Genomic DNA, 27,356 nt, shown 5'->3' with positions numbered 1-27,356 from the left:
AGCATTGTGTCTCTAGTCTCTCTAGCTCTGTGTGAAGCACAATGACATTCTGGTGACACACTCTCTCTCTCTTTCTGTCTCTCACTACGATGTCCCAATCAAACCAACTGTTCTAATTTCTGCATCTTTAGAGTTGAAGCCTTCACGAACATGTTAAGATTCAAACCGTATATATGTTCCATGACAAATCATGGCATTTTAATCTTCCTACTCCTCTCCTCCCAGTCCCAGGTCCATGTGACCCAGAGGACCTGATCGATGGGATCATCTTTGCCGCTAACTACCTGGGCTCCACCCAGTTGCTGTCTGACAAGACCCCCTCCAAGAACGTGCGCATGATGCAGGCCCAGGAGGCTGTCAGCCGCATCAAGGTGAGGAGAGAGACTCATTCAAAAAAAATTCTTTGCTCGCAATGATGTGGTTGAAAATGCTGGTAGACAGTACAAATTATTTTCTTACAGAGGAACTTCTGGATAGATCCCATTTTAGTCATTTAGCAGATGCTCTTGTCCGGAGCAATAGGAGCAATTAGGTTTAAGTACCTTGCTCAAGGGCACATCCACAGATTTTTCACCAAGTCACCACGGGGATTCGAACCAGCGACCTTTCGGTTACTGGCCCATCACTCTTAACCTAGGCTACATGTCGCCCAACCTGATTCCATCCTGACCTTGTACTGGATTATGTTTTCTACCTGGTAATGGATAATATCTAATAACCTGTTTTTAATACTGTCTGATAACACACCGGTCAAAAACTGGTTGCATCAGCGTTGTTTCCACATCATTTCAACAACAAAAAATATATCGGATGATGTTGAATCAACGTGGAAAACTGATTGGATTTGCAAAGTCATCAATGTAAGGGAATTTGTTTTTCACCCAACTTTTAACCTAAATCCAATGACATGGTGACATTTTTTGTTGATTTCACGTTGAATTCACATTAGTTGACATCTCAACCAAATGTAAATGAAAACTACATGTTGAAATGACATCTGTGCCCAGTGGGAACGTACTGCTTTATAACATCTTTATCACAAGTGATCAAATCGATATCTGTTTTGCATAGAAACATGTTCTATGCTATGTACGAACCTGAATATGTACAAAGGTCAAGATCTCACATCAGTACATTTCTACCTATAACTGTGTCACTTCCATAGAGAATAATAGAGAACTCTAGTGCCCAAAAGCTTGTTTTAGCTTGGCCTGTGCTATTGAGGCCTTTCCCCATTTTGAAGTATTCAACTGGGTGGGAAGGCAGATCACATAATTCCATCTAGGTCATCAGAAGGGATCAGACAATTCATTATACTTGAGTAAACATTCCATAACTGCAGGTGGCAGTAAATTGCCAACCTTGGCTTTATATATGTTCAAACAACACACTTCAGGTGGCTGTGTGCACCCTTTGAGTTTGTTTAATTGACTACTTCAAAATGGAGATGTCCTCAATCGCGCTGCCCATGCTCTCACAGATGTCATAATGGGACAGATACAATGAAGAGTCCTCTATCATTCTCTATGGTCACTTCCCCTCACTCGCTTTCTGTCACATGACCTGAGTCTTCCTGACAACTTCCTGGTTTATCAGCCTCCTGGCGCACCTCCAGCCCATAGCCCACACTGTAGTGACTCAGCATTCTACAGCCCGCCTGATCAAAATGCACTGAGCTGTAGCCCATAGCCTCTATCAGCCCATACATACTGTATACACACCTAGAGTATGTTTTCTGTTACTCCTGTTCTCATCAGACAGAGCCACCATAGCACATCTGCATGTTCTACTATCTACCATCTAGTGGCCAAAAACAAAATTGCGGCTGGAGTCCTAGGTTGTATATTGGCCTTTCTCTTGCATTTCAAAGAAGATGGAACAAAAACATTTTGGAAAACTGATGTTTTTTCTTTGCATTATCTTTTACTAGATCTAATGTGTTATATTCTCCTACATTAATTTCACATTTCCACAAACTTCAAAGTGTTTCCTTTCAAATGGTATCGAGAATATGCATATCCTTGCGTCAGGTACTGAGCTACAGGCAGTTAGATTTGGGTATGTCATTTTAGGCAAAAAAAGAATTAAAAAAGGGTCAGATCCTTAAGAGGTTTTATACCCCTTTGTTATGGCAAGCCAACATAAGTTCAGGAGTAAAGGTGCTGAACAAATCACATAATAACTCTGTGTGCAATAATAGTGGTTAACATGATTTTTGAATGACTACCCCAATTATCTGTAAGGTCCTTCGGCTGAGTAGTGAATTTCAAGCACATATTCAACCACAAAGTCAGGGAGGTTTTCCAATGCCTCGCAAAGATAAGCACCAGTTGGTAGAAGGGTAAAACTGAAAAAAAGCAGACTGAATATCCCTTTGAGCATGTTGAAGATATTAATTACACTTTGGATGGTGTATCAATACACCCAGTCACTACAAAGATACAGTCACCCTTCCTAACTCAGTTGCCAGGGAGGAAGGAAAGAGATCAGGGATTTCACCATGAGGCCAATTGTAATTTTAAAACAGTTAGAGTTTAATGGCTGTGATAGGAGAAAACTGAGGATGGATCAACAACATTGTAGTTACTCCACAATACTGAACTAAATGACAGAGTGAAAAGAAGGAACCCTTTTCAGAATACAAATATTCCAAAATATGCACCCTGTTTGCAACAAGGCACTAAAGTAATACTGCAAAGAATGTGGCAAAGAAATTAACTTATCTGAGTACCACTCTTCATATTCTCAAGCATGGTGGTGGCTGCATCATGTTATGAGTATGCTTGTCATCGGCAAGGACTAGGGAGTTTTTTTAGGATAAAAATAAATGGAATAGAGCTAAGCACAGGCAAAGTCCTAGTGAAAAACGTGGTTCAGTCTGCTTTCAAACAGACACTGGAAAGCAAATGTACCTTTCAGCTGTACAATAACCGAAAACACAAGGCCAAATTTACACTGGAGTTGCTTACCAAGATGACATTGAGTGGACTAGTTACAGTTTTGACTTAAATTGGCTTGAAAATCTATGGCAAGACTTGAAAATGGCTATGTAGCAATGATCAACAACCAACTTGACAGAGCTTGAATTTGAAAAATAATGATCAGCAAATATTGTACAATCCAGGTGTGCAAAGCTCTTAGAGACTTACCCAACAAGACTCACAGCTGTAATTACTGCCAAAGGTGTTATCCAACATGTAATGGGTTGAATACTTATCTAATCAAGATATATTAGTGTTTCAGTTTATATTCATTTTAGAATGTATTTTTTTCCACTTTGATATTGGAGTATGTTGTGTAAATCAATGCCAAAACAATTACAATTCAATCTATTTTAATTGCACTTTGTAACACAACTAAATGTGGGAAAGTCAAGGTGGTTGAATACTTTCCGAAGGCACTGTACCTATTAGTTTACTATGTATTGTAAAGACATACTCAAGATTCCAATTAAGCATGATACACTTTCACATTAATTGACTTCATTCAGTGAATTTGACCATAAATTAATGGTGCAGTTTAATTTAAAAAAGTATTAGGGTGGTAATAACTGTGTTATTACTGTGGCCAAAACATAACCCACTGAACAGTAAAGTAGATATGCCATTGGGTACTTTTTTAAAGACTGGTTGACTTCAGACTGGTTGACTTCAGACTGGTTGACTTCAGACTGGTTGACTTCAGACTGGTTGAATCCCAGACATTTAAATGTATGATATGTTCTAAAATGGAATGTCCCAATGGATGTAATCAATACACACACTGCCACTCAATCCCCTCCCCAGATCCATAGGCCTACTATCTAAGCCCATGCTACTTCGGCCCTGCACTACTCTGACCACACACACGCACACACACACGCACACTGCAAACAGGATGCATATTTTGCTTAAAATAGCAACAGCTGTGTTATTGTGAAATGTCAGGACTTTTTGGAGTGTCAATTCTTTTGCACCATTACAAATCCTATTTCCCCTAACCGTTAACCTTTAACTTAACCCTAACCCCAAAACAACTAAACTTAACCCTAAACATAACCCTTTAGCTTAAAATAGCAATTTTGAACAAATTGAGGACCTGAAGAAAGTCCTGACTTTTCAAAAAAGTTGTTTCTTATCTGTTCAGGACATTAAGATGAAATGTAAGGATATTGGGTCCTGATAATGGAAAACAAGCACACACACACATAAACACAGCGCACCCTGCCTGAGCCCTGAGCCCTGCTTCAGTCTAACCCATTCTCCTGTATGTATGTTTGTTCCATGCCAAGCAGACGGCCCAGAAATTAGCCAAAAACAAGAAGAAGGTGCGGTACTCCTCATTGATTGGCTGTTCAGTGTTCCGTTGTGTTTTCCTGTGTCTGTCTGTGTCTATGTCCCAAATGGCACCCTATTCCCTATTTAATGCACTACTTTTGACCAGCGCCCAATAGGCTATATAGGGAATAGGGTGCCATTAGGGACTCATGCTGTGTTGTAAAGTCTCTCTCCCTCTCCTCTTTCCTTATTTTTCTACTTCTTTTACTCGCTGCATTTTCTGAATCCAGCAACAAAGTCCTCTCTGTTGATTTGCAGTCATGTTATGTATACCATTCTTAGGTTTGTCTGTCAGTTAAATCTGTCACCATTTTCTCATTCCATGTCAGACATTCTCCGATTTGATCCTCCTATAGAGTTTCTACAAGATACTGACAGGAATACATGGACACATGACATAGATGTACAACGAATAAAAGCTTTATATGAGGAGAAACTGATATTGCTGGATGCAGAAAATGGCTGTGCAGCCACAATTCTTTTGTGATACCATGAAGTTGTGTTTGTGATCGTAATTGAAGAGGTTTTTCTCTGGCACAAGCTTCTGTATTAGTGTGGTATTTCACTGTGGTTGTAACAATTGCAAGGCTGTTAGCACTGTGAATCCTGTGGATGGCTAACATTACACACAGCAGCACCTCTCTTTTCCAACACAGACCGACTAAGTATTCACTGTAACCCCAAAGTTTCCCAACTCCGGTCCTGGGGACTCACAGGCATCCATCCATGTTTTCATTACAACCAACACTCTCATCACTGTAATACGACTTAAATGAAGTGGCCAAAAACCAATATAACTAGAGTGAAACCCAGTTAACACAGTGGGTCCCCAGGAGGGAAGTTGAGAAACACCACAGTATAACTAATAAGACTAACCCCATTACTAACTCCAGTCTCTCTGCTACCTATGGACAGGCTATACTGGACTAACTACTGGACTAACTCTGAATATGCTGTACAAGCCAGAATTACACTGAAGGAAAACAACAACTCCCCCCCACCCACCCACCCACCCACACACACACACACACACACACACACACACACACACACACACACACACACACACACACACACACACACACACACACACACACACACACACACACACACACACACACACACACACACACACACACACACACACACACACACACACACACACACACTACCTGCAACATTCTGAACACCTCAAAGATTTTGATTGATTGAAAGTGCTGGTGTCTTCCTTCAGTGTTATCTTGGGTAGTTGTGGACTGTCTCTGACCTCTGTCTAGTTGTGGAATGATAATAATGGACTGTCAGCTGTACTGCTCTAATAACAGACTAGATGCTCAATTGCCCTGTTCTGTCTCTGTCACTGTATGTATCGGTCTGTGTGTGTGTCTAAGCAGGCTCCAGAAGGTGAGGCCCAGCCCATGACGGAGGTGGACCTCTTCATCTCCACCCAGAGGATTAAAGTCCTCAACGCTGACTCACAGGTACACTCTCTCTGTCTCTCATCTTCTATGTTGTCCACTTCTCTGTTGACATTTCTCCTCCTCTCCTCCTGGCTCATTAATCGCAGCGTGGGGCCAATCCGGGGGCCTGGCCACACTAGCCAATTACCTGTACAAGTACCCCTGGGACAATCAATACAGTGTTTCTTGAGTATAGATTGTTTCACACGAGAACTGATGGAGTTGCTTTGATAATGGTTTGGTCCTGAGTTTCTTCTTTCTGTGCCCTCCCTGTCCTGACCATAGACATAGAGAAGGGTTGAATCTGGTAGACCTGAAACGTATGGTATTGACTGTCCCCTCTGTGTCTACAGCAGACCATGATGGACCACCCCCTGACCATAACCCTATCATCACACTTTAACCCCTAACCCTATCATCACCTCTTAACCCTTGACCCCATCTCTCCTCTATCTACAGGAGACTATGATGGACCACCCTCTGAGGACCATCTCCTACATCGCTGACATCGGCAACATTGTGGTTCTGATGGCAAGGCGCCGTATGCCCCGCCCAGACTCCATGGACAGCGTGGAGGCGTCAGACCCCGCCGAGGACGAGAAACAACGGCAGTACAAGATGATCTGCCACGTCTTTGAGTCCGAGGATGTGAGGATCTCACTTTACTTTTACTTTCAAACGATGTCTCATCATCTCTCCCTCCCTCCCTCCCTCCCTCCCTACTTACTCTCTGTCTTTTACTCTCTCACTCTTTCTCATTTGTTCATTCATTCTTTGTCACTCTGTATAACTTTCTCTGTATCTTTTGTGATTACAACCCTTACTTTATATTGGTCTTTCACACACTCTCTCTCTCTTTGTGGTTACAACTACAACCCTTAGTCTCTCCACCGCTCTCTCTCCCTCTCTTTCTCATAATTTTTCTCTCTGTATCTGGATTCGACTCGTCCTGTTGACTGACTCTCAACATTATAGCATTTTAATGTTGCATTAATTAATCATAATCAAGTCTCCACGCCCTCCCTTATCATCTAATGGTTCATTTCACTTGACAGAGTTGTTTTTGGGACCCCTGGTGTAACTGGGTTCACACACACACACACACACACACACACACACACACACACACACACACACACACACACACACACACACACACACACACACACACACACACACACACACACACACACACACACACACGTACATATGAACACACACACATACGAACAGACACACACACATGCCAGTGATGACACACATTCCAGTAAACAGAACAAACCAATCAGGACAGAAGTGTTTCATATTGATGAGATGAATGTTTCATCTCTCTGAGTCACACTATGTCTTCTGAAGTTGATCTCAAATCACTGGAGTACAGAGAAAGGAAAGGTCGGCCAGAAGACATAGTGTGACTCAGAGAGATGAAACATTCATCTCATCAATATGAAACACTTCTGTCCTGATTGGTTTGTTCTGTTTAAAGCCCCTACGCAGTCTTTTTGATTGGATTTTAAATCATCACTGTATGTCTAACAAATCACTGTGTCACAGTTTATTTCCCTCCCTCTCCTCTGTCCCTTGCCTCCCTCTCTCCCACTCTCGCTCTCCAGGCTCAGCTGATTGCCCAGTCTATAGGCCAGGCCTTCAGTGTGGCGTACCAGGAGTTCCTGCGGGCTAACGGCATCAACCCAGAGGACCTGAGTCAGAAGGAGTACAGTGACCTGCTCAACACTCAGGACATGTACAACGACGACCTCATACACTTCTCCAAGTCTGAGAACTGCAAAGACGTGAGTCTGTTGTAGAATGATGAACAGTACCCGTCATGCTCTGTATTCTGTACCTGGTTTTATCTTACTGAAGGCGTTCGTAAAGCTAACGCTACGGTGTATTAATACATCTGTTCCACTTCTACAAGTCCGAGAACGACCATGGTTTTACGAATGAAGAGCGGAGTTCTTACTATGCTATAAACTGTCTCCAGTCAGCAGCACCACTGAATCATTTTTAACCTTGAAACCACCCATGTCCAGTCTTGGCCACGGCAGGCAGTGATTGGTTCTAGACCATGGCACGGAGTAAGAACTCAAGTTCGAAATGAATCAAAGCAGCAAAGATGTGAGTCTCTCAGACACTGGGATCTCCCAGGCAGGCCTCTGGAGAATTGATCAATTGATTTTACCAGTTAAAAAAACACAGTACATTTAAAAAAAAAACGTGATAGTGATATATCACAAAAAGTCTGAGACTTATTTCCCCTAAAAGAAAAGTGGTCCTCTTTGATGGAGATTGAAAAGGCTCTCTAGTAGTTGGTTCCAGGTGATGGAAAGGGAGTTGAGGCAGTGGGCTGGAAATGCAGTATAGCTTGAGTGGAGGGGGCATCGATGGTACAGTCAAGAAGAAGCAAAGACTCTTAGTGCACCACACCTGCTCCTCCGACGTTCAGTTCCTCCACAGGAGAGGCTCCTCCACAGGTACAGGTCCTCCATTGCCCGAAAATGTGGCACCCACTTGGGTGGAGGGCATGGAGACTTGATTATGATTTATCTTTTAATGCTTCATTAAAATAACAAATATAAAGCCACCACACATTGATACTGGTTAGGAACAGTCCCTTTGCCTTCTCTGCCATCCCTGGAAACTGCAAGCAGTTGTCAATCCCAGCAGATGAAACAAAAAAGCCAGTGCTGCATTATTTAAATCCAAACAGTGTAACTATCAAGCCAAACAAATATACTTTTTATCTTTCCTGCAACTGTGAGGCAAGACAACCAAATGTAAGTGAAACACAGAGCAATGAAAACCCCCACAAATACATTTAAAGAATACATAAAAAACACAGAACAAGGTGCCATGGCAACCACAGAAGTAGAGCGTAGTTAAACAAAACATTTGTTATTAAGCCAAAAGTAGTGAACTATGGCTGGGTTGACACAGGCAGCCCAATTATGATAGTTGGCCCAATTGCTGGAAAAAGAGCTGATCTGATTGGCCAAACTTTTTTGATTTTAGCAACAAAAAAAAAGATCCGAATTGGGCTGCCTGTGTAAACGCAGCCTATGTAGAGAGAAGGGTTTGCTCTTTATTTGGGGTGTAGACCAGGTTACTGTAAAAGCATTTTGTGGCAACTGCTGATGTAAAAAAAGGCTTTATAAATACATTGAGATCAACCGATTGATTGATTGACTGATTGTGGGTCTCCCCAGATTTACATCGAGAAGCAGAAAGGTGAGATTCTGGGCGTGGTCATTGTGGAGAGTGGGTGGGGCTCCATCCTGCCCACAGTCATCATCGCCAACATGATGCATGCTGGTCCGTCGGAGAAGTCAGGCCGTCTTAATATCGGAGACCAGATTATGTCTATTAACGGGACCAGTCTGGTGGGGCTACCCCTGTCCACCTGCCAGACCATAATTAAGGTAACACACACTCTCTCTCCTCCCTCTCTTTCTCTCTCCTTCCATTAGTCTGGTGGGCCTGCCCCTGTCTGCCAGAGTGTCATCAAGGTACTGGAGGACAGGATATCTCTTTCTCTTCTAACTCTCCTTCCTTTATTTCTCATCTATCTCTGCATCCTCTTTCTTTCCACGCTATCTCTGTATCCTCTCCTCTTACAATGACGTGTTCTCTTTTATGCGAGAACGGGAATGCCGAGGACAGTGCAGTACACACAGCCAACACTATACTTGTCACCTACCAATTATCTTATTAGACTAGTTTAATTCATTCACTTTTCTCTCAGGGTCTGAAGAACCAGTCTCGTATCAAGCTGAACATCGTCAGGTGTCCTCCTGTTACCACGGTGCTCATCAGACGACCTGACCTCAGATACCAGTTGGGCTTCAGCGTACAGAACGGCATTGTGGGTATCACCAGGGAGATGTGTTGTGTCATGAGCCCCAAACTTTCTCGGCATTTGACTTTGTCCTCTTTGCTTTGTGATAATAACCTTCCGTTTGTGTATGATAGTGGTGACTCTTGAAGTGATGGGCTCATGCTTTTGCGGAAACTGAATATAACAGACGTTAAGCCGATTGGCTGAATGTAACTGTCTTTTTTGGACCTTCCCCTGCACACCCACAGATCTGCAGCCTTATGCGAGGGGGCATCGCTGAGAGGGGAGGGGTCAGGGTCGGCCACCGCATCATCGAGATCAATGGCCAGAGCGTGGTGGCCACGCCCCATGAGAAGATCGTCCACATCCTGTCCAACGCTGTGGGAGAGGTGAGGTCAGAGAGGAAAGGTCATTCTGAGCCTGTAACTGTTAGCTTAACATAGCATTTCAGTTTTGGTGCTGGACCGTCAACCATTGTTGGGTTAGGTTTAGGGTAGTCTCGCATAGCCATACCTCCAAAACAGTGGAGGCTGCTGAGGGGAGGATAGCTCATGATAATGGCTGGAACGGAGCGAATAAAATGGAATCAAACACATGGAAAACACATGTTTGATGTTGTTGATACCTTTCCCCGTATTCCGCTCCTGCCATTACCATGTGCCTGTCCTCCCTAATTAAGGTTCCACCAATCTCCTGTGCTCCAAAATCATGTCACGCTTCCTTTGGTGGTCTGGAGAATTTGGTATTAGCCGAAATGGTTAGAATGGTTCGCAGGATTCCAGCAGCTACATTTTTATTGGATGTTACATTTCAAGAACTTTCCCCACATGCCCCTAAATGGGCGATGCATCTTTGTTATGTTTGTCACTGTTTTCAGACCAGGTAAGATACATTTTGTAGAGTTGTTGCTAGTTTGCAACATTGGTGAAAATGGAAGAAAACTAAGAGTAAAAACTGAATTATGGTTTGCCAGAAGTGTGCTCTACACACAAAATCGAGTCGGTGAAACTTCTCTGCTTGAAAACTCTACAACAAAAAAAGAGACGTTATGAGTGGGCACCTGTGGAGCTCTGCCCAAGCGAGGCATTTCATTAGTTTGACGTGTTGTTAGGCATCATTGTTTTCTGCCATTGACTTCCCCAGGCTTTCTGTATAGGGAAGCCTGGTTCTCGACAAGGCTACGGTTAGGTTTGTCTAGGGTTAGGGTTGAGGCTAGGGTTAGACTTGAGCTGGCATGTGGACATGAAGCTAGGGTTGGGGTTAAGGCTCTGGTTGTGTAGTTACTGTATATCCATGATCAGCGTGACTCTCATTCTTCGGCTCTCTGACTTTCTCCGTCTTTCGTTCTCTCGCTCTCTTCCACAGATCCACATGAAGACGATGCCAGCTGCCATGTACCGCCTGCTAACTGCCCAGGAGCAACCTGTTTACATCTAGTGATGACCTCCCTCTCCTACCCGACATCCGACCTCACCCCCTGATGACCTCACTCCCTGACCCCCAGCATCACTGCACCCTCTATGTGTGAGCAACTCCTCCCCCTCCCTCAAGCCTCAGATCACCATTGGAGACTGAAGCTTCTTAATCATAACGAATGGACATATCACATGCTCTGGATGACTATTTTATCTGATTGTTTTGCTGTGGAGAGTAGAGTTTGGCTGAAAAAGACAGCTTGTTCAAGCCCCTCCCATACTGAGGGTTGCTTCCTGAGCTTCGCACTGACCTTCCCTTCTTTCCCATGTTTCTTTCTCTCCCTCTCTCTGTTTCTCTCTGTTTCTCTCTCTCTATCCCTCTCCCTCTCACTTTCTATCGGTCTACCTCTCTTCTCTATCCCCTCTCCCTTTCTCTCACCGGCAGCACTCGTCTGATGTAATGTTGAATACTTCTGTGTTCTCCCACAACACAAACAAAAAGAGAGGGAGTGTGAAAATTGCTGATAAACAAGTGTCACTACTCGGAACAACAAGCCCCTATCATTCCTCGTCATAACATTCCATTGCCTTCCGTCTAACGTTAATGAATGTCCAAGCAGGGAGGACTTTTCCCGACTGTGGAAGTCCTCCAGGAAAGACAAAAAAAAAAAAACGTTTTACAAGGCTGGAGGACAGCCTTGTAAGACAGGGTTTAGACAGAAGCCAGCCCTGAAATTGGGAGCTTTTGAAAGTAAACATGTAATTCTACCTATTGCCAGGACAACAAAATAACACTGGTCTCGTTCTCACATGGAATTAGCATTAATAGCAAAACGCTCTCCATCCTCATCTTTCCCTTCAGCATCATCTTGAAGTGAAAACTATGATTAGGTGACAACAGAACTCACAACCACTAGTACGGAAGTAAAAAAAAATAAACACTTGCTAATATTTTTTCAAAACCGGTTCGGCTAATCACATACTATTTCCACTCTGGGAAGAGGGACTCTGCATCATCAAACCACCACGTCTTAAGGGTTTACAGTCACTCAGAGACCAGAGCTTAAAGTAAATGCCCAGTGTTTCTAGATTTCTATGAAATATGACCAATAATTACAATATGAGTGAAATGGTTTTCGTTTAAAAAAATGGTAATTAGTATGTTAAAAAGTAGCTTTTCTGTGTTGGAATGGTGTGGGTGTACCCCAACAACAGAATAGCGTGGCCGTATACCGGTCATTAAAAATATTCACGCAAGTAGACAGCTGATTGACCAGCTCAGCCTCCTCTAGACAGCTGATTGACCAGCTCAGCCTCCTCTAGACAGCTGATTGACCAGCTCAGCCTCCTCTAGACAGCTGATTGACCAGCTCAGCCTCCTCTAGACAGCTGATTGACCAGCTCAGCCTCCTCTAGACAGCTGATTGACCAGCTCAGCCTCCTCTAGACAGCTGATTGACCAGCTCAGCCTCCTCTAGACAGCTGATTGACCAGCTCAGCCTCCTCTAGACAGCCGATTGACCAGCTCAGCCTCCTCTAGACAGCTGATTGACCAGCTCAGCCTCCTCTAGACAGCTGATGGACCAGCTCATCCTCCTCAGGGTGATATGTCTATGAGAAAATAGCAAGCATTTTTGAAAAGGTTTGTTTGAGATACAAGTTTGAGGTGGGGTTTTTGAAGTGTTTTTTTCCCCCACAATTTATGTTTTGGTCACATACAAGTCAACAACATTATTTGGATATGAGTTAACAGCATATTAACTTTTAAAGTGAGATTTTAACTGGGCAGTTACTTTAAGCCATACGTTACATTTCACATAGGTTGTATCCCAAATGGCACCCTATTCCCTATTGTGCACTACTTTTAAGCAGGGCCCATAGGGCCTGGGTCGAAAGTAGTGCACTATGTAGGGGATAGGGTGCCATTCTTGACACCTGCACAAAGGTTCTGTACTATAGGCTCTGGTGGTGGAATACAGTAGAAGCTAAAACTGTTCAGATCCATCTTAGGCTGAGGGGAGATAGCAGAGGTCAACCAGATGTGTATGGAATACCTCAGACTTTGGCACCAAACTGAAGTTCAGGATTTAATATTTTTTTTGCGATCAGGACAGTTGGATTAGATTGTATTACAGTACAACCTTAAAAACAACCTGGATTTTACATTCCTCTGTCTTATTTAATATTTAAAAAAATGTCTTGAATATAATCTGCAATATTTTTGCCAGACTATACTGTAATTCTGTTTATAGGTCATTATATTGCATTGCATTTGAATCTCAATCTTTATACTTGAAGGATGCTTATCATTTAAAAAACATGATTTATTCTTTTATTTTTAGATTTTATTTTGTTATCTCGCAAATGTGATGAAATGAAAGTACTGAAATGAGTCAACATATCATCTCCCTGGTGTACATGATTCACAAGTCCTCAAATGTATCTCTGTTGCATAAAGTGGATAGATGTTCCCCTCCTGTTTATGTTGGGCCCTGCTGCCTTTCTGACTAGAAGTGATTAATGAGGCTACAGTGTTTTGAGACTAGGAGCTCGATTCAATCCTTATCGGTGAATAGCAACTTGACATTTAAAGGTAATTTCTGAATTAGCCAACATATGCAGCATTTACCGTGAATTCAGTCTCCGCGAACGCAGGAATAGTGCCTTTACATTTCAATCGCGCTATAGCGCCGAACTTCGGCGATACGGATTGAATCAAGCCCTAGCAACTAAAGCAAGATGCGACGACTTACCACTGGTAATGAACACGTCAACCACAATGGAAGCATTATGTTGTAGTAGTAAATTGATGAGCAGATGCTCTGATTATGGCCTTGCTCTAGGAGTGTCAGCTAATGCAGATGATGGATTGACAATGAGAAGGAATGACTAATGTTGATTCCTCCTCTATAACCACATATCCTCCCTTTCATTGATCTGTCTGGCCTGCCGTCTACATTTCAAAACCTATTTTCTTCACAAAGAGAAATAAGACTCTTCTCACTCTAGCTCTACTCTGGGTCTGTAGCTTACTTAAGAATCAGATCTAGTTATTTTAGAATGTTTTAAAATGTCATTCTGAATTGTCTAGAACTCTAGACAATTAAAAAAAAATGAATTCCAGGAAGCTTCCACCTTGTTTAACGTGAATGAGCTTTGACCTTCTGCCCAGACATCCTTTCCCTCACTTCGTGTCTCCTGTGTCACTTCCCGCTTGAGACACGCCCCCTCTGGATTCGTGTTTACAAACTGTCATGGGACAGTTTCCGGGTTGTGGAGTGAACACACATTATGACGTGTGTCATAATAACACCTCTGTTGGAGGGACACATTCTGTTGCGACACCTCTGCTACACTGACTTGTGGAGGGGACACATTATTATGACGCTACACCTCTTGCGAGTTGCTGCTGGAGCACCCTGCCACCTGAGCTTGTGTGTCAAACGTTGACCCTTCCCCTCTGCCCTACTCTCCCCTCTAAACCATTGATTGTTCCAAATGTCTATTCTATCTCATCCCTAAATCAAATTTTGGCCTTATATATTACTGTACTAATGACATTGAACTACTAAATGATACTGTAAAAGTGGTTCCTGTACGGTTGACCACATGATGTTCTAGCATGGTTTATCTATGGAGTCACCGGTTGGTCGGTAATATGCTGTATCATTCCTGCTTCTAGTGTGTGTGGTGTGTAATGACAACTTCTTTACTCCATGTTCAACCAAAACCAGCTGGACTACATAATATATACATAAATATATATATATATATATATATATAAAGGTATATATACTGCTAATGGTTATTTGTGTGTTTGGATTGACCATATAAGCAAGCTTCAATGGATAACAAGTAACATGAAAAGAGAATTCAGACTGATGGCAAGGGCCCTTAATGTGACTCGGAAAGAAGGGGTTTCATATGAACTAGAGATGGAGTTGATTTGTGTGAAAAGACATAACTGTACATATTTGACGAGCGCACAAGGTCACAAACACAGGGGCATATTACTGTAGACCTCCCCCGCAAAAAAGTTGTACTTTGTTGAGAGATGGTAGCAAACTTACACTTGAGTAGATGGTGACTGAGAGGTGGGATAACTAGTGTTTATAATGCACTGTTTTGAATGTAATTAATCAAAAAAAAAAAAAACTTTCTGTAAAGCAATGGCAATGTTTATTTATTTGCTAGCTTTTCTGTGATGTTACAGTTATTGAACTACATTACCTTACCAGAACTGGAATGTTTGTAACAGTATTTACAACAATAAACTACTTGCGAAAGGACAGTACTGTTGTCACTTTCTTTTTAAAAGAGTGTGGCAGTCCTTTTGATTTCTTTATTGAAGAGGTACTACAGCGTGGAATATGGGGAAGAGTGAGTTAAAGGGCAGTGGGCCAGATTTGACCCCATGCCGACTGGCATACATGTGTGCCGGGGTCAGCGGCTGTAACCACTGGACCACACAGACCACCTTTCGTTGCCTTTAAAGGCCAGGATTCAATCCAAGGCTTGTTGTAGAGCAATGCACTGGACAGCCGACAATGTGCCTTTTAAAGGTAATTAAGCTTGGGAACATCAGCAGCATTTACCATGAATGGCATCTCTGCTAATGTTAGGGACATTGCCTTTAAAAGGCACATTGTCGCTGTCCAGTGCACTGCTCTATAATGCGCATTGGGTTGAATCCCAGTCTAAAGGATGCAGTTTGATTTAATGAATTGAAGCTAAATTTAGCATTGCATGACCAGTGTAATTCACTGGTCATTTCAAATGTACATGATTTGGAACATTACAGGCAGAAGGGGTAGACCTGTATTTTCCTGGGTAGATAGTGAAGTGTAGAGAGAGACTTCCTTCTATAGACTCTCACATGCAGTTCTCCTTCCAGTTAGGCCTAAATTCAAGCGCGATTGACCTTTGAAGGTAATTTTCAATTGAGCAGACATATATAGCATTTACCGCAAATGTGGAAACATTTCCTTTGAAATATGCAGATGGAGCTCTTATTGTTCAGTGCAAAATTGCTGTCTTAGCAGGGTCGAAGAAAAAGAAAGACTTTCAATCTCGAAATTCATTCAAACTTTTTTTTTTTTGCATAAGCCTATTTATTTTTGCAACAACACACTCATCAGAAAAATACATGATTGACTACGGGAAAATAGGGTGAGGATACAGCTGATCATTGTTGATGATTGACGTTAAACTGCTAGTTAGCTAGCTTGATTTATTTTTTACTGATTGTGATCAATAAATGCTCTTAAATTATTAAATAACTTCATAATAGAATATGCACAATCGTCTAACTCATGATCCAGTATATGGCTGGCTAGTGACATGTGTGGATATTTTAGTATGTGGTTAGGTACAGACTACCTGTGTTGCTGCTGCACGTATCAGCCAACCAGACCGAGTACTGATGATTATGTAAAATCAAGTGGCAGGGCACTAGCTTTAGCAGTGGCAGTCCCAAACCTCACCACTAGTAGGAGCACTTCACTTGGAGTCAATGGGCTGTTTTCCCCCAGTGGAGCATACCATTATTTCTTCGCTAGGGAGGTTTTGAGATGGGATAACAGAGTTCCATCAGAGCACAGTTTCCCTGAACACCCCTATGAGACTGTGGGGGCGCTCGCGATGATCCAGGCGTGACCCCGCCCGTGACGTCGACCTAGAACCCACCCTAGACCCAGCTCTAGACCAGGACCTGGAGCCAGAGCCACCACCCTGCCTGTCCTCTAGCGGCTGCTTTTCCACCCAGGTGAAGGTGCTGAGATCCCCACAGCTCCCGAGGTGCAGCAACCAGGGTCTCTCCCAGAGGGGCTGGGGCAGGGTCTGGGAGGAACAGTTCAACAGGGGGGCACTGGGTCTGGAGCGGGGCCTGGGGAGGGAGAGGGGCTGGAGGATAGCTGCTCTCTCTGATACTGTGATCACCTGGAGAGGAGGATATTATGGTCCAGTTTAAAGGGATAGTTCAAACAAAAATTCACACAAATGTATCTCCTCTTTCTCACCGACTCATCCTTCTCACCCCCTTCTTCCTCCGTCCTCCACTCCTCTACCTGCTCTATATACCTTCTATCTGTTCTATGCAGACCTGGGCAGAAAATAGTTGGATTTTGCACCAACTTTTCAAATACTTTAAATAGTCGAATATAGTTTATATAGAGTTTAAACTAAAAGGCAACTATTTTCTTTGATATTCATACATATTCATACAGAAAACCAAATCATCAAGTATTTTGAAAACCAAAAGCTACAACAGTGAGCTGAATTTGTCTGAATATATTATCATTAGCACATGGTTTGGAGGGCTCTCATATATTAATCTTATTATATCATATAGCCTACAATTAAATACATGAGGGACATGGAATCAACTCAACATTAGAGTAAACCACTATTGCAGCTTCAAAATGACTAACAAATATATGTTCATAATGAGATAGACACTTAATAGAGTAACACTTGACATCAAGTTCTTATATATACTAACTTTGGGATTATTACAATAGCAACATTGTTGTCACATATGACTTTGGAAATTGCTTTATAATTGCATAATAATGGAGTTATTACGTAAGTGGAATAAGGAACAGTCACTATTCCTCTCAGCTCATTATGCAAATAAAATGCAATTACCAAAGTATTATGTAACAACATGCTAATAACATGTTGCTCCAAAAGTAATTACAGCTTTATTACACAGGCATAGGAACAGTTTAATGTTAAGCTTTACTGAGAACACTAACAGTAACAAAATATGGCTAAGTGTCGAAAGGAAACAAAATATACCACACAACAAATATCAACAACAGCCAAGGTAGGGGGGAAAACGTGTTAGTTTGTATTCTGAGTAAACTATCCCTTTAACTATGTTATAGTGTGTTTGAAATAAGAAGATGGACAAAGAGGTTAGAAGTTGATTTAGCTCAGAATTCAACTTGCTATTTGCAATGTTTTCAAATGGCTTTTGTATTTTCGGGTATTATTAAGTGAATTACAGCTTTTTACCTTTTCAGTGGCATGTTGAAAGAGTCATACAGTAGTTGAGCATCACAACGTATTGATACTTATCTTAGCAAAATATAATTGGTTAATTCAGCATTTCCAAAACTCTGTCCTAGGGACCCCAAGGAATGCATAATACACAGCTGATTCAAATGATCAAAGCTGGATGATTAGTTGATTATTTGAATCAGCTGTGTAGTGCTAGGGCATGAACCAAAATGTGCACCCCTTGGGGTCCAGAGGACCAAGTTTGGGAAACTGAGTCTGGGTTGTGTCACAATTTATTTATACTTATCTGTACAAAATATAATTGGTTAATTGGTTTGACTTGATTATGAACACCTGGGGCAATAGACATTCAGGAGAATAGATATTTACAGCATGTTCAGATAGAAAAGTATTGTGTAGATCAAATATGGCTAAGATAGATTGGAGATTGTGTTGGATATTCATTCTATTTATATCTTCAACATGCAGTGGCAGATGCAGCCCTGCAATTAGTTGAAACCAGCAAATCCAATAGCTTCATAAGATCTGGATAAAAAAAATAATATATTAAATAATATAATTAATAATATATTAAATATTTAATAATATATTAAATAACACAATAATATATTAAGAAATATTAAGAAGTTGTGTTCTCAGATCTGTATTTAAATAGTTTAGAAAAAGTAGTAACTTTCTGAGATCTGCATTGAAATAGTTTTATAAAGTAAAAGTCATTTGTTGAGATCTTTATTCAAAGAGTTGTAGTCTCCTTCAAAGTAACTATTTGTTTCCCCATTTATTTAAAAAAAATATATACGAAGCATAGGTAAAACTATAGTTGTCCCAGGTCTGGTTCTATGTAACCTCTACCTGTTCTATGTAGCCTCTATACCTGTTCTATGTAGCTGGCACAGCGTACGGCCTCCTCCATTTGTTTCTGGTCAGAGCGCAGCACGCTGCGGATGCTGTCCACCAGTTCCTGGACCTCGGGAGTCAGGCTGCAGTGGACCGGCTGATCCAGGAACCTACTGACCAGCTGCTGGGTGTGTCTGTAGCTCTGGTAGTCCACCATGGAGGAGGGCCGGGGCCGCCGAGGGCCTCTACCTCCCTGCCGGAGGGTCACTGTCTGGGTCCGAGAGGACTGGGCGGCCAGTGCGGACTGGGAAGTCTGGGTGGAAGTCTGGGTGGTCTGCGTGGCCACCTCACAACTTAATACTGAGGAGGAGAGGGTGGTAGGGGCTTAGTGTGTCTGTAGACTGGCATGCAGTGGGACGCCTGTTGGAAGCGTTAGCTATGCTTCACAGTTTAGCAAATTACACACACACACACACACACACACACACACACACACACACACACACACACACACACACACACACACACAGGTCAATTATTGCAGTCATGCTGAGTAGATTATCAGATCTCACTTCTAACGAATCAAACACGACATTAGCCTATAACAAAGCATTATTCAAAGATATCACAAGTGACTAGTGAACGGTCAGTGATGACTTCACTAGTCTAGGTGTGCGTCCTAAATGACACCCTATTCCCTAGGATCCATGAGATTGAAACAAACCTGTGAGGATCCAATTACGTATGTCAATACGACGACCAATACAGCAGTAAACCTACAAGTGGCCCACGCATTGTACACATTATATTGTACACATTTGTCTATGCTAGGTTTCAATGTCCTGTACATTTTGTGTTTTTAGTGAAGGACTTAATCTGTGTCCGGGACACCGGAATTTTGAGTTTTTGATGTCAGTAACTCCACTCCAATCATGTTCAGTGATGCAGGGGCTGGTCAAAAGTAGTGCACTCTATAGAGAATAGGGTGCCATTTGGGCACAGCTAAGCATATATTTCACTAAAAAGAGAAGATGTTTTACAATCGGAATTCCTTGTATCTCTTGTTCCAAAGACATTCTGAAGAATTAAAATGAGTAAAACGTCTTTGGAGTTATGATTCATAGTTACGGTGCTTCCAGGGTAATGTGTGTAACGTGTGCGTGTTCCCTCAGGCCCTATAGCAAGGTCCCTGGCTCTCAGCTATGGACTGCTGTGTGTTCTACAAGTTACTCTCAACATCTCGTTGCGTCTGGCCCTCTGTGAGTCTTCTGACTTCTATGTATAATGTGTTTCTTTATTATAGGCCTACATACTGTATAGAAAGGTAGCAAAATGAAAACAAAGACAAATCTCTTGCACAATGAAGATAAATAACACAGGACCAGATTGCATTTGCCACAACCTGACCAAAGAGAGACAAGCTACAACTACTTCTTTTCAATTATTATACAAAATTCTTGCAACCAATATAATGTTATTTATATGGGGGTTATAACCATCCCAGCTCTGCAGATTTTGTTGTGAAGAGACCGAATCATTAGATCATTTGTTTTGGTACTGTCCATATGTAGCATGTTTTTGGTCTTAGGTCCAGGAATGGTTGAAGAAGTGCAACATTTACCTGGAGCTAACTCTGCAGATAGCAATACTGGGTGATTTGAAAAGACATAGTCAATCGATCAATGATATAATAATACTTTTAGCAAAAAAATGTATATTTTGTTTCAACATCACAGCACAGTTGAAAAATATATTGCAAATATATATTTAAAAAATGGATGGTGTTAAGAGATAGATGGGAGTGGTTGAGTGGAGCTGAAGGGTGGGATTAAAAACAACAAGATAACTAATGTAGAATACATTGTGTCTGTAAAATGTATATAGATTCAGAACTTTTGTGAAACAGCACGGTTAAAAATATATGCAACATAGAAATCGAACTGGATGGTCTTCAGAGATAGATGGGAGGGGTTGAGAGTATCTGAATGATGGCATTAAAAACAAACAAAAGATAACTATTGTAAAATGCATTGTGTCTGTAAAAAGTATAGTATGTATAAACTGGAAGTAGAAGCCTAAGTGTTGTTGTTCGTTAGTTTATTCCAATTAGGGGAGGGGTGGTAGGGTTAGAGGAAAATAATAAAGGGAAATATATTTTTAAAAGATATGTACAGTTGAAGTCAGAAGTTTACATACACCTTAGCCAAATAGATTTAAACTCAGTTTTTCACAATTCCTGACATTTAATCTGAGTAAAAATTCCCTGTTTTAGGTCAGTTAGGAACACCACTTTATTTTAAGAATGTGAAATGTCAGAATAATAGTTGAGAGAATGATTTATTTCAGCTTTTATGTCTTTCATCACATTCCCAGTGGGTCAGAAGTTTACATATACTCAATTAGTATTTGATAGCAGTGCCTTTAAATTGTTTATAACTTGGGTCAAACGTTTCAGGTAGCCTTCCAAAGCTTCCCACAATAAGTTGGGTGAATTTTGGCCCATTCCTCTTGACAGAGCTCGAGTAACTGAGTCAGGTTTATAGGCCACCTTGCTCGCACACGCTTTTTCAGTTCTACCCACAAATGTTCTATGGGATTGAGGTCAGGGCTTTGTGATGGCCACTACAATACCTTGACTTTGTTGTCCTTAAGCCATTTTGCCACAACTTTGGAAGTATGCTTGGGGTCATTGTCCACTTGAACGACCCATTTGTGACCAAGCTTTAACTTCCTGACTGTTGTCTTGAGATGTTGCTTCAATATATCCACGTAATTATCCCTTCCTCATGATGCCATCTACAGTGCCTTGCGAAAGTATTCGGCCCCCTTGAACTTTGCGACCTTTTGCCACATTTCAGGCTTCAAACTTAAAGATATAAAACTGTATTTTTTTGTGAAGAATCAACAACAAGTGGGACACAATCATGAAGTGGAACGACATTTATTGGACATTTCAAACTTTTTTAACAAATCAAAAACTGAAAAATTGGGCGTGCAAAATCATTCAGCCCCCTTAAGTTAATACTTTGTAGCGCCACCTTTTGCTGCGATTACAGCTGTAAGTCGCTTGGGGTATGTCTCTATCAGTTTTGCACATCGAGAGACTGACATTTTTTCCCATTCCTCCTTGCAAAACAGCTCGAGCTCAGTGAGGTTGGATGGAGAGCATTTGTGAACAGCAGTTTTCAGTTCTTTCCACAGATTCTCGATTGGATTCAGGTCTGGACTTTGACTTGGCCATTCTAACACCTGGATATGTTTATTTTTTCCATTGTAGATTTTGCTTTATGTTTTGGATCATTGTCTTGTTGGAAGACAAATCTCCGTCCCAGTCTCAGGTCTTTTGCAGACTCCATCAGGTTTTCTTCCAGAATGGTCCTGTATTTGGCTCCATCTCCCCATCAATTTTAACCATCTTCCCTGTCCCTGCTGAAGAAAAGCAGGCCCAAACCATGATGCTGCCACCACCATGTTTGACAGTGGGGATGGTGTGTTCAGCTGTGTTGCTTTTACGCCAAACATAACGTTTTGCATTGTTGCCAAAAAGTTCAATTTTGGTTTCATCTGACCAGAGCACCTTCTTCCACATGTTTGGTGTGTCTCCCAGGTGGCTTGTGGTAAACTTTAAACAACACTTTTTATGGATATCTTTAAGAAATAGCTTTCTTCTTGCCACTCTTCCATAAAGGCCAGATTTGTGCAATATACGACTGATTGTTGTCCTATGGACAGAGTCTCCCACCTCAGCTGTAGATCTCTGCAGGTCATCCAGAGTGACCATGGGCCTCTTGGCTGCATCTCTGATCAGTCTTCTCTTTGTATGAGCTGAAAGTTTAGAGGGACGGCCAGGTCTTGGTAGATTTGCAGTGGTCTGATACTCCTTCCATTTCAATATTATCGCTTGCACAGTGCTCCTTGGGATGTTTAAAGCTTGGGAAATCTTTTTGTATCCAAATCCGGCTTTAAACTTCTTCACAACAGTATCTCGGACCTGCCTGGTGTGTTCCTTGTTCTTCATGATGCTCTCTGCGCTTTTAACGGACCTCTGAGACTATCACAGTGCAGGTGCATTTATACGGAAACTTGATTACACACAGGTGGATTGTATTTATCATCATTAGTCATTTAGGTCAACATTGGATCATTCAGAGATCCTCACTGAACTTCTGGAGAGAGTTTGCTGCACTGAAAGTAAAGGGGCTGAATAATTTTGCACGCCCAATTTTTCAGTTTTTGATTTGTTAAAAAAGTTTGAAATATCCAATAAATGTCGTTCCACTTCATGATTGTGTCCCACTTGTTGTTGATTCTTCACAAAAAAATATAGTTTTATATCTTTATGTTTGAAGCCTGAAATGTGGCAAAAGGTCGCAAAGTTCAAGGGGGCCGAATACTTTCGCAAGGCACTGTATTTTGTGAAGTGCACCAGTCCCTCCTGCAGCAAAGCACCCCCACAACATGATGCTGCCACCCCCGTGCGGCACGGTTGGGATGGTGTTCTTTGGCTAGCACAGCCTGCCCCTTTTTCCTCCAAACATAACAACGGTCATTACGGCCAAACAGTTCTATTATTGTTTCATCAGACCATAGGACATTTCTCCACAAAGTACAATTAATGTCCACATGTGCAGTTGAAAACCGTAGTCTGGCTTTTTTATGGCGGTTTTGGAGCAGTGGCTTTCAGGTTATGTCGATATAGGACTTACTTTACTGTGGATATTGATACTGTTTCCTCCAGCATCTTCACAAGGTCCTTTGCTGTTGTTCTGGGATTGATTTGCACTTTTCGCACCAAAGTACGTTCATCTCCAGGAGACAGAACGTGTCTCCTTCCTGAGCGGTATGACGGCTACGTGGTCCCATGGTGTTTATACTTGCATACTATTGTTTGTACAGATGAACATGGTACCTTCAGGCGTTTGGAAATTGCTCCCAAGGATGAACCAGACTTGTGGAGGTCTACAATTTTCCTGAGGTCTTGGCTGATTTCTTTAGATTTTCCCATGATGTCAAGCAGAGGCACTGAGTTTGAAGGTAGGCCCTGAAATACATCCACAGGTACACCTCCAATTGACTCAAATTATGTCAATCAGAAGCTTCTAAAGCCATGACATCATTTTCTGGAATTTTCCAAGCTGTTTAAAGGCACAGTCAACTTAGTGTATGTAAACTTCTGACCCACTGGAATTGTGATATAGTGAATTATAAGTGAAATAATCTGTCTGTAAAATATTGCTGGAAAAATGACTTGAGTCATGCACAAAGTAGATGTCCTAACCGACATGCCAAAACTATAGTTTGTTAACTAGAAATTTGTGGAGTGGTTGCAAAACGAGTGGTAATGACTCCAACCTAAGTTTACGTAAACTTCCGACTTTAACTGCATATACAGTGTCCCTTTGGAATTACCTGGATGTCTGCATAAGTTTGACATACAATTTGATCTGAACTTCAACTAAGTCTTAAACTAATAACACACACATTATTGTATTTTTCTTGTCTATATTGAATACATCATTTAAACTTGTCACAGTGTAGGTTGGAAAACGTAGGTGAACCATGAGGCTAATGACTTCTCCAATAGCTAATTGGAGTCTGGAGTCAACTAACTTGGAGTCGAATCAATGAGGCGAGATTGGAGATTTTGGTTAGAGCTGCCCTGTCCCATAAAAAACACTCACAAAATTTGAGTTTGAAGAAGAAGAAGAAGCATTGCCTTATGTGAACCATGCCTCGAAAAGGGAAAGGGTTACAAAAGTATCTCTAAAAGTCAGTCCACGGTAAGACAAATTGCCTATAAATGGAGAAATTCAGCACTGTTCCCTAGGAGTGGCCATCCTGCAAAGGCGACTGCAAGAGCACAGCGCAGAATGCTAAATGAGGTTAATTAAGAAGAATCTTAGAGTGTCAGCTAAAGACAGAAATCTCTGCAAGATGTTAACATCTCTGTTGACGAGTCTACAATACAGTGGGGAGAACAAGTATTTGATAACCTGCAAAATCGGCAGTGTTTCCTACTTACAAAGCACGTAGAGGTCTGTAATTTTTATCATAGGTACACTTCAACTGTGAGAGATGGAATCTAAAACAAAAATCCAAAAAAATCACATATTTAAGTAATTCATTAGCATTTTATTGCATGACATAAGTATTTGATCACCTACCAACCAGTAAGAATTCTGGCTCTCACAGACCTGTTAATTTTTCTTTAAGAAGCCCTCCTGTTCTCCACATTACCTGTATTAACTGCACCTGTTTGAACTCGTTACCTGTATAAAAGACACCTGTCCACACACTCAATCAAACAGACTCCAGAGAGCTGTGTAGAGAGCTGTGTAAGACCAGAGACCTGTGTAAGGACATCAGGGCTAAAATTGTAGACCTGCACAAGGCTGGGATGGGCTACAGGACAATAGGCAAGCAGCTTGGTGAGAAGGCAACAACTGTTGGCGCAATTATTACAAAACGGAAGAAGTTCAAGATGACGGTCAATCACCCTCGGTCTGGGGCTCCATGCAAGATCTCACCTCGTGGGGCATCAATGATCATGAGGAAAATCCTGCAGCGCACGCAAGGTCCCCCTGCGCAAGCCAGCGCATGTCCAGGCCCGTCTGAAGTTTGCCAATGACCATCTGGATGATCCAGAGAAGGAATGGGAGAAGGTCATGTGGTCTGATGAGACAAAATTAGAGCTTTTTGGTATAAACTCCTCTCGCCGTGTTTGGAGGAGGAAGAAGGATGAGTACAACCCCAAGAACACCATCCCAACCGTGAAGCATGGAGGTGGAAACATCATTCTTTGGGGATGCTTTTCTGCAAAGGGGACAGGACGACTGCACCGTATTGAGGGGAGGATGGATGGGGCCATGTATCGCGAGATCTTGGCCAACAACCTCCTTCCCTCAGTAAGAGCATTGAAGATGGGTCGTGGCTGGGTCTTCCAGCATGACAACGACCCGAAACATACAGCCAGGGCAACTAAGGAGTGGCTCCGTAAAGAAGCATCTCAAGGTCCTGGAGTGACCTAGCCAGTCTCCAGACCTGAACCCAATAGAAAATCTTTGGAGGGAGCTGAAAGTCCGTATTGCCCAGCGACAGCCCCGAAACCTGAAGGATCTGGAGATGGTCTGTATGGAGGAGTGGGCCAAAATCCCTGCTGCAGTGTGTGCAAACCTGGTCAAGAACTACAGGAAACACATGATCTCTGTAATTGCAAACAAAGGTTTCTGTACCAAATATTAAGTTCTGCTTCTCCTGATGTATCAAATACTTATGTCATGCAATAAATGCAAATTAATTACTTAAAAATCATACAATGTGATTTTCTGGATTTTTGTTTTAGATTCCGTCTCTCACAGTTGAAGTATCCCTATGATAAAAATTACAGACCTCTACATGCTTTGTAAGTCGGAAAACCTGCAAAATCGGCAGTGTATCAAATACTTGTTCTCCCCACTGTATGTAAAACACTAAACAAGAATGGTGTTCATGGGAAGGCACCATGGAAGAAGCCCCTGCTGTCCAAAAAAAACCATTGCTGCCTCAGGTCTGGACAGCTTGCTATCATCAACAGAAGAATGAATTCCCAGGTTTATCAAGACATTTTGCAGGAGAATGTACAGCTGTACAGGAATGTACAGGAGAATGTCTGTCCGCCAATTGAGGTTCAACAGAAGTTATGTGATGCAACAGGACAACAACCCAAAAGACAGAAGTATATCAACAACAGAATGGCTTGAATATAAGAAAATACGTCTTCTGGAGTGGCCCATTCAGTCCTGACCTCAACCCGATTGAGATGATGTGGCATGACCTCAAGAGAGCAGTTCACACCAGACATCCCAAGAATATTGCTGAACTGAAACAGTTTTGTAAAAAGGAATGGTCCAAAATTCCCCCTGACCGTTGTGCAGGTCTGATCGGCAACTACAGAAAACGTTTGGTTGAGGTTATTGCTGCCAAAGGAGGGTCAACCTGTTATTATATCTAAGGGCTCACATACTTTTTCCAATTTGCACTGTGAATGTTTACACGGTGTTCAATAAAGACATGAAAAATAATAATTGTTTGTGTGTTTTTAGTTTAAGCAGACTGTGTTTGTCTATTGATTTAGACAAAGATCAGATAAAATGTTATGACCAATTTATGCAGAAATCCAGGTAATTCTAAAGGGTTCACATACTTTTTCTTCCCACTGTATATACGGAGCCTTCGGAAAGTATTCAGACCCCTTGACTTTTTCCACATCTTGTTAGGTTACAGCCTTATTCTAAAATGTATTAAATAGTCCCCCCCATCAATCTACACACAATACCCCATAATGACAGAGCAAAAACTGTTTTTTTTTAAAAGCAAAAAAAAAAAAATGAAAATAAACCGGAAATATTACATTTACATAAGTATTCAGACTCTTTACGCAGTACTTGTCGAAGCACCTTTGACAGCGATTACAGCCTCAAGTCTTCTT

At 41.8% G+C, this 27,356-nt stretch overlaps 2 protein-coding genes across 8 annotated transcripts in view; one reads left to right on the top strand and one right to left on the bottom strand.

Annotated features, from left to right (window-relative positions):
- Positions 1–15,320, top strand: part of apba1a (amyloid beta (A4) precursor protein-binding, family A, member 1a) — a 100,767-nt gene extending 85,447 nt beyond the window's left edge. For 2 of the 4 annotated variants that reach the window (XM_021606631.3, XM_021606633.3), the window contains exons 6-14: positions 226–371; positions 4,274–4,306; positions 5,711–5,797; positions 6,236–6,424; positions 7,390–7,569; positions 8,986–9,198; positions 9,522–9,641; positions 9,863–10,003; positions 10,980–15,320. In XM_021606631.3, coding sequence (XP_021462306.3) covers positions 226–371; positions 4,274–4,306; positions 5,711–5,797; positions 6,236–6,424; positions 7,390–7,569; positions 8,986–9,198; positions 9,522–9,641; positions 9,863–10,003; positions 10,980–11,051 — 1,181 coding nt within the window. In that variant the 3' untranslated portion in view covers positions 11,052–15,320. The remainder of the gene's footprint in view (positions 1–225; positions 372–4,273; positions 4,307–5,710; positions 5,798–6,235; positions 6,425–7,389; positions 7,570–8,985; positions 9,199–9,521; positions 9,642–9,862; positions 10,004–10,979) is intronic. The other 2 variants (XM_021606637.3, XM_090238029.1) reach the window with 1 other exon arrangement.
- A 796-nt stretch (positions 15,321–16,116) lies between these two features.
- Positions 16,117–27,356, bottom strand: part of LOC110526905 (endosomal transmembrane epsin interactor 1) — a 62,576-nt gene continuing 51,336 nt past the window's right edge. For all 4 annotated transcript variants that reach the window (XM_036980249.2, XM_090238032.1, XM_090238030.1 and 1 more), the window contains 2 exons: positions 18,927–19,249; positions 16,117–16,966 (listed from right to left, as the gene is read on the bottom strand). In XM_036980249.2, coding sequence (XP_036836144.2) covers positions 16,619–16,966; positions 18,927–19,249 — 671 coding nt within the window. In that variant the 3' untranslated portion in view covers positions 16,117–16,618. The remainder of the gene's footprint in view (positions 16,967–18,926; positions 19,250–27,356) is intronic.

This window comes from Oncorhynchus mykiss, chromosome 6 (genome assembly GCF_057628025.1).
Source record: "Oncorhynchus mykiss isolate SJ-2025 chromosome 6, ASM5762802v1, whole genome shotgun sequence".
Taxonomy (NCBI): Eukaryota; Metazoa; Chordata; class Actinopteri; order Salmoniformes; family Salmonidae; genus Oncorhynchus; species Oncorhynchus mykiss.
The sequence above is the reverse complement of the archived record's forward strand: the minus strand, read 5'-3'. Positions and strand labels throughout refer to the sequence as shown.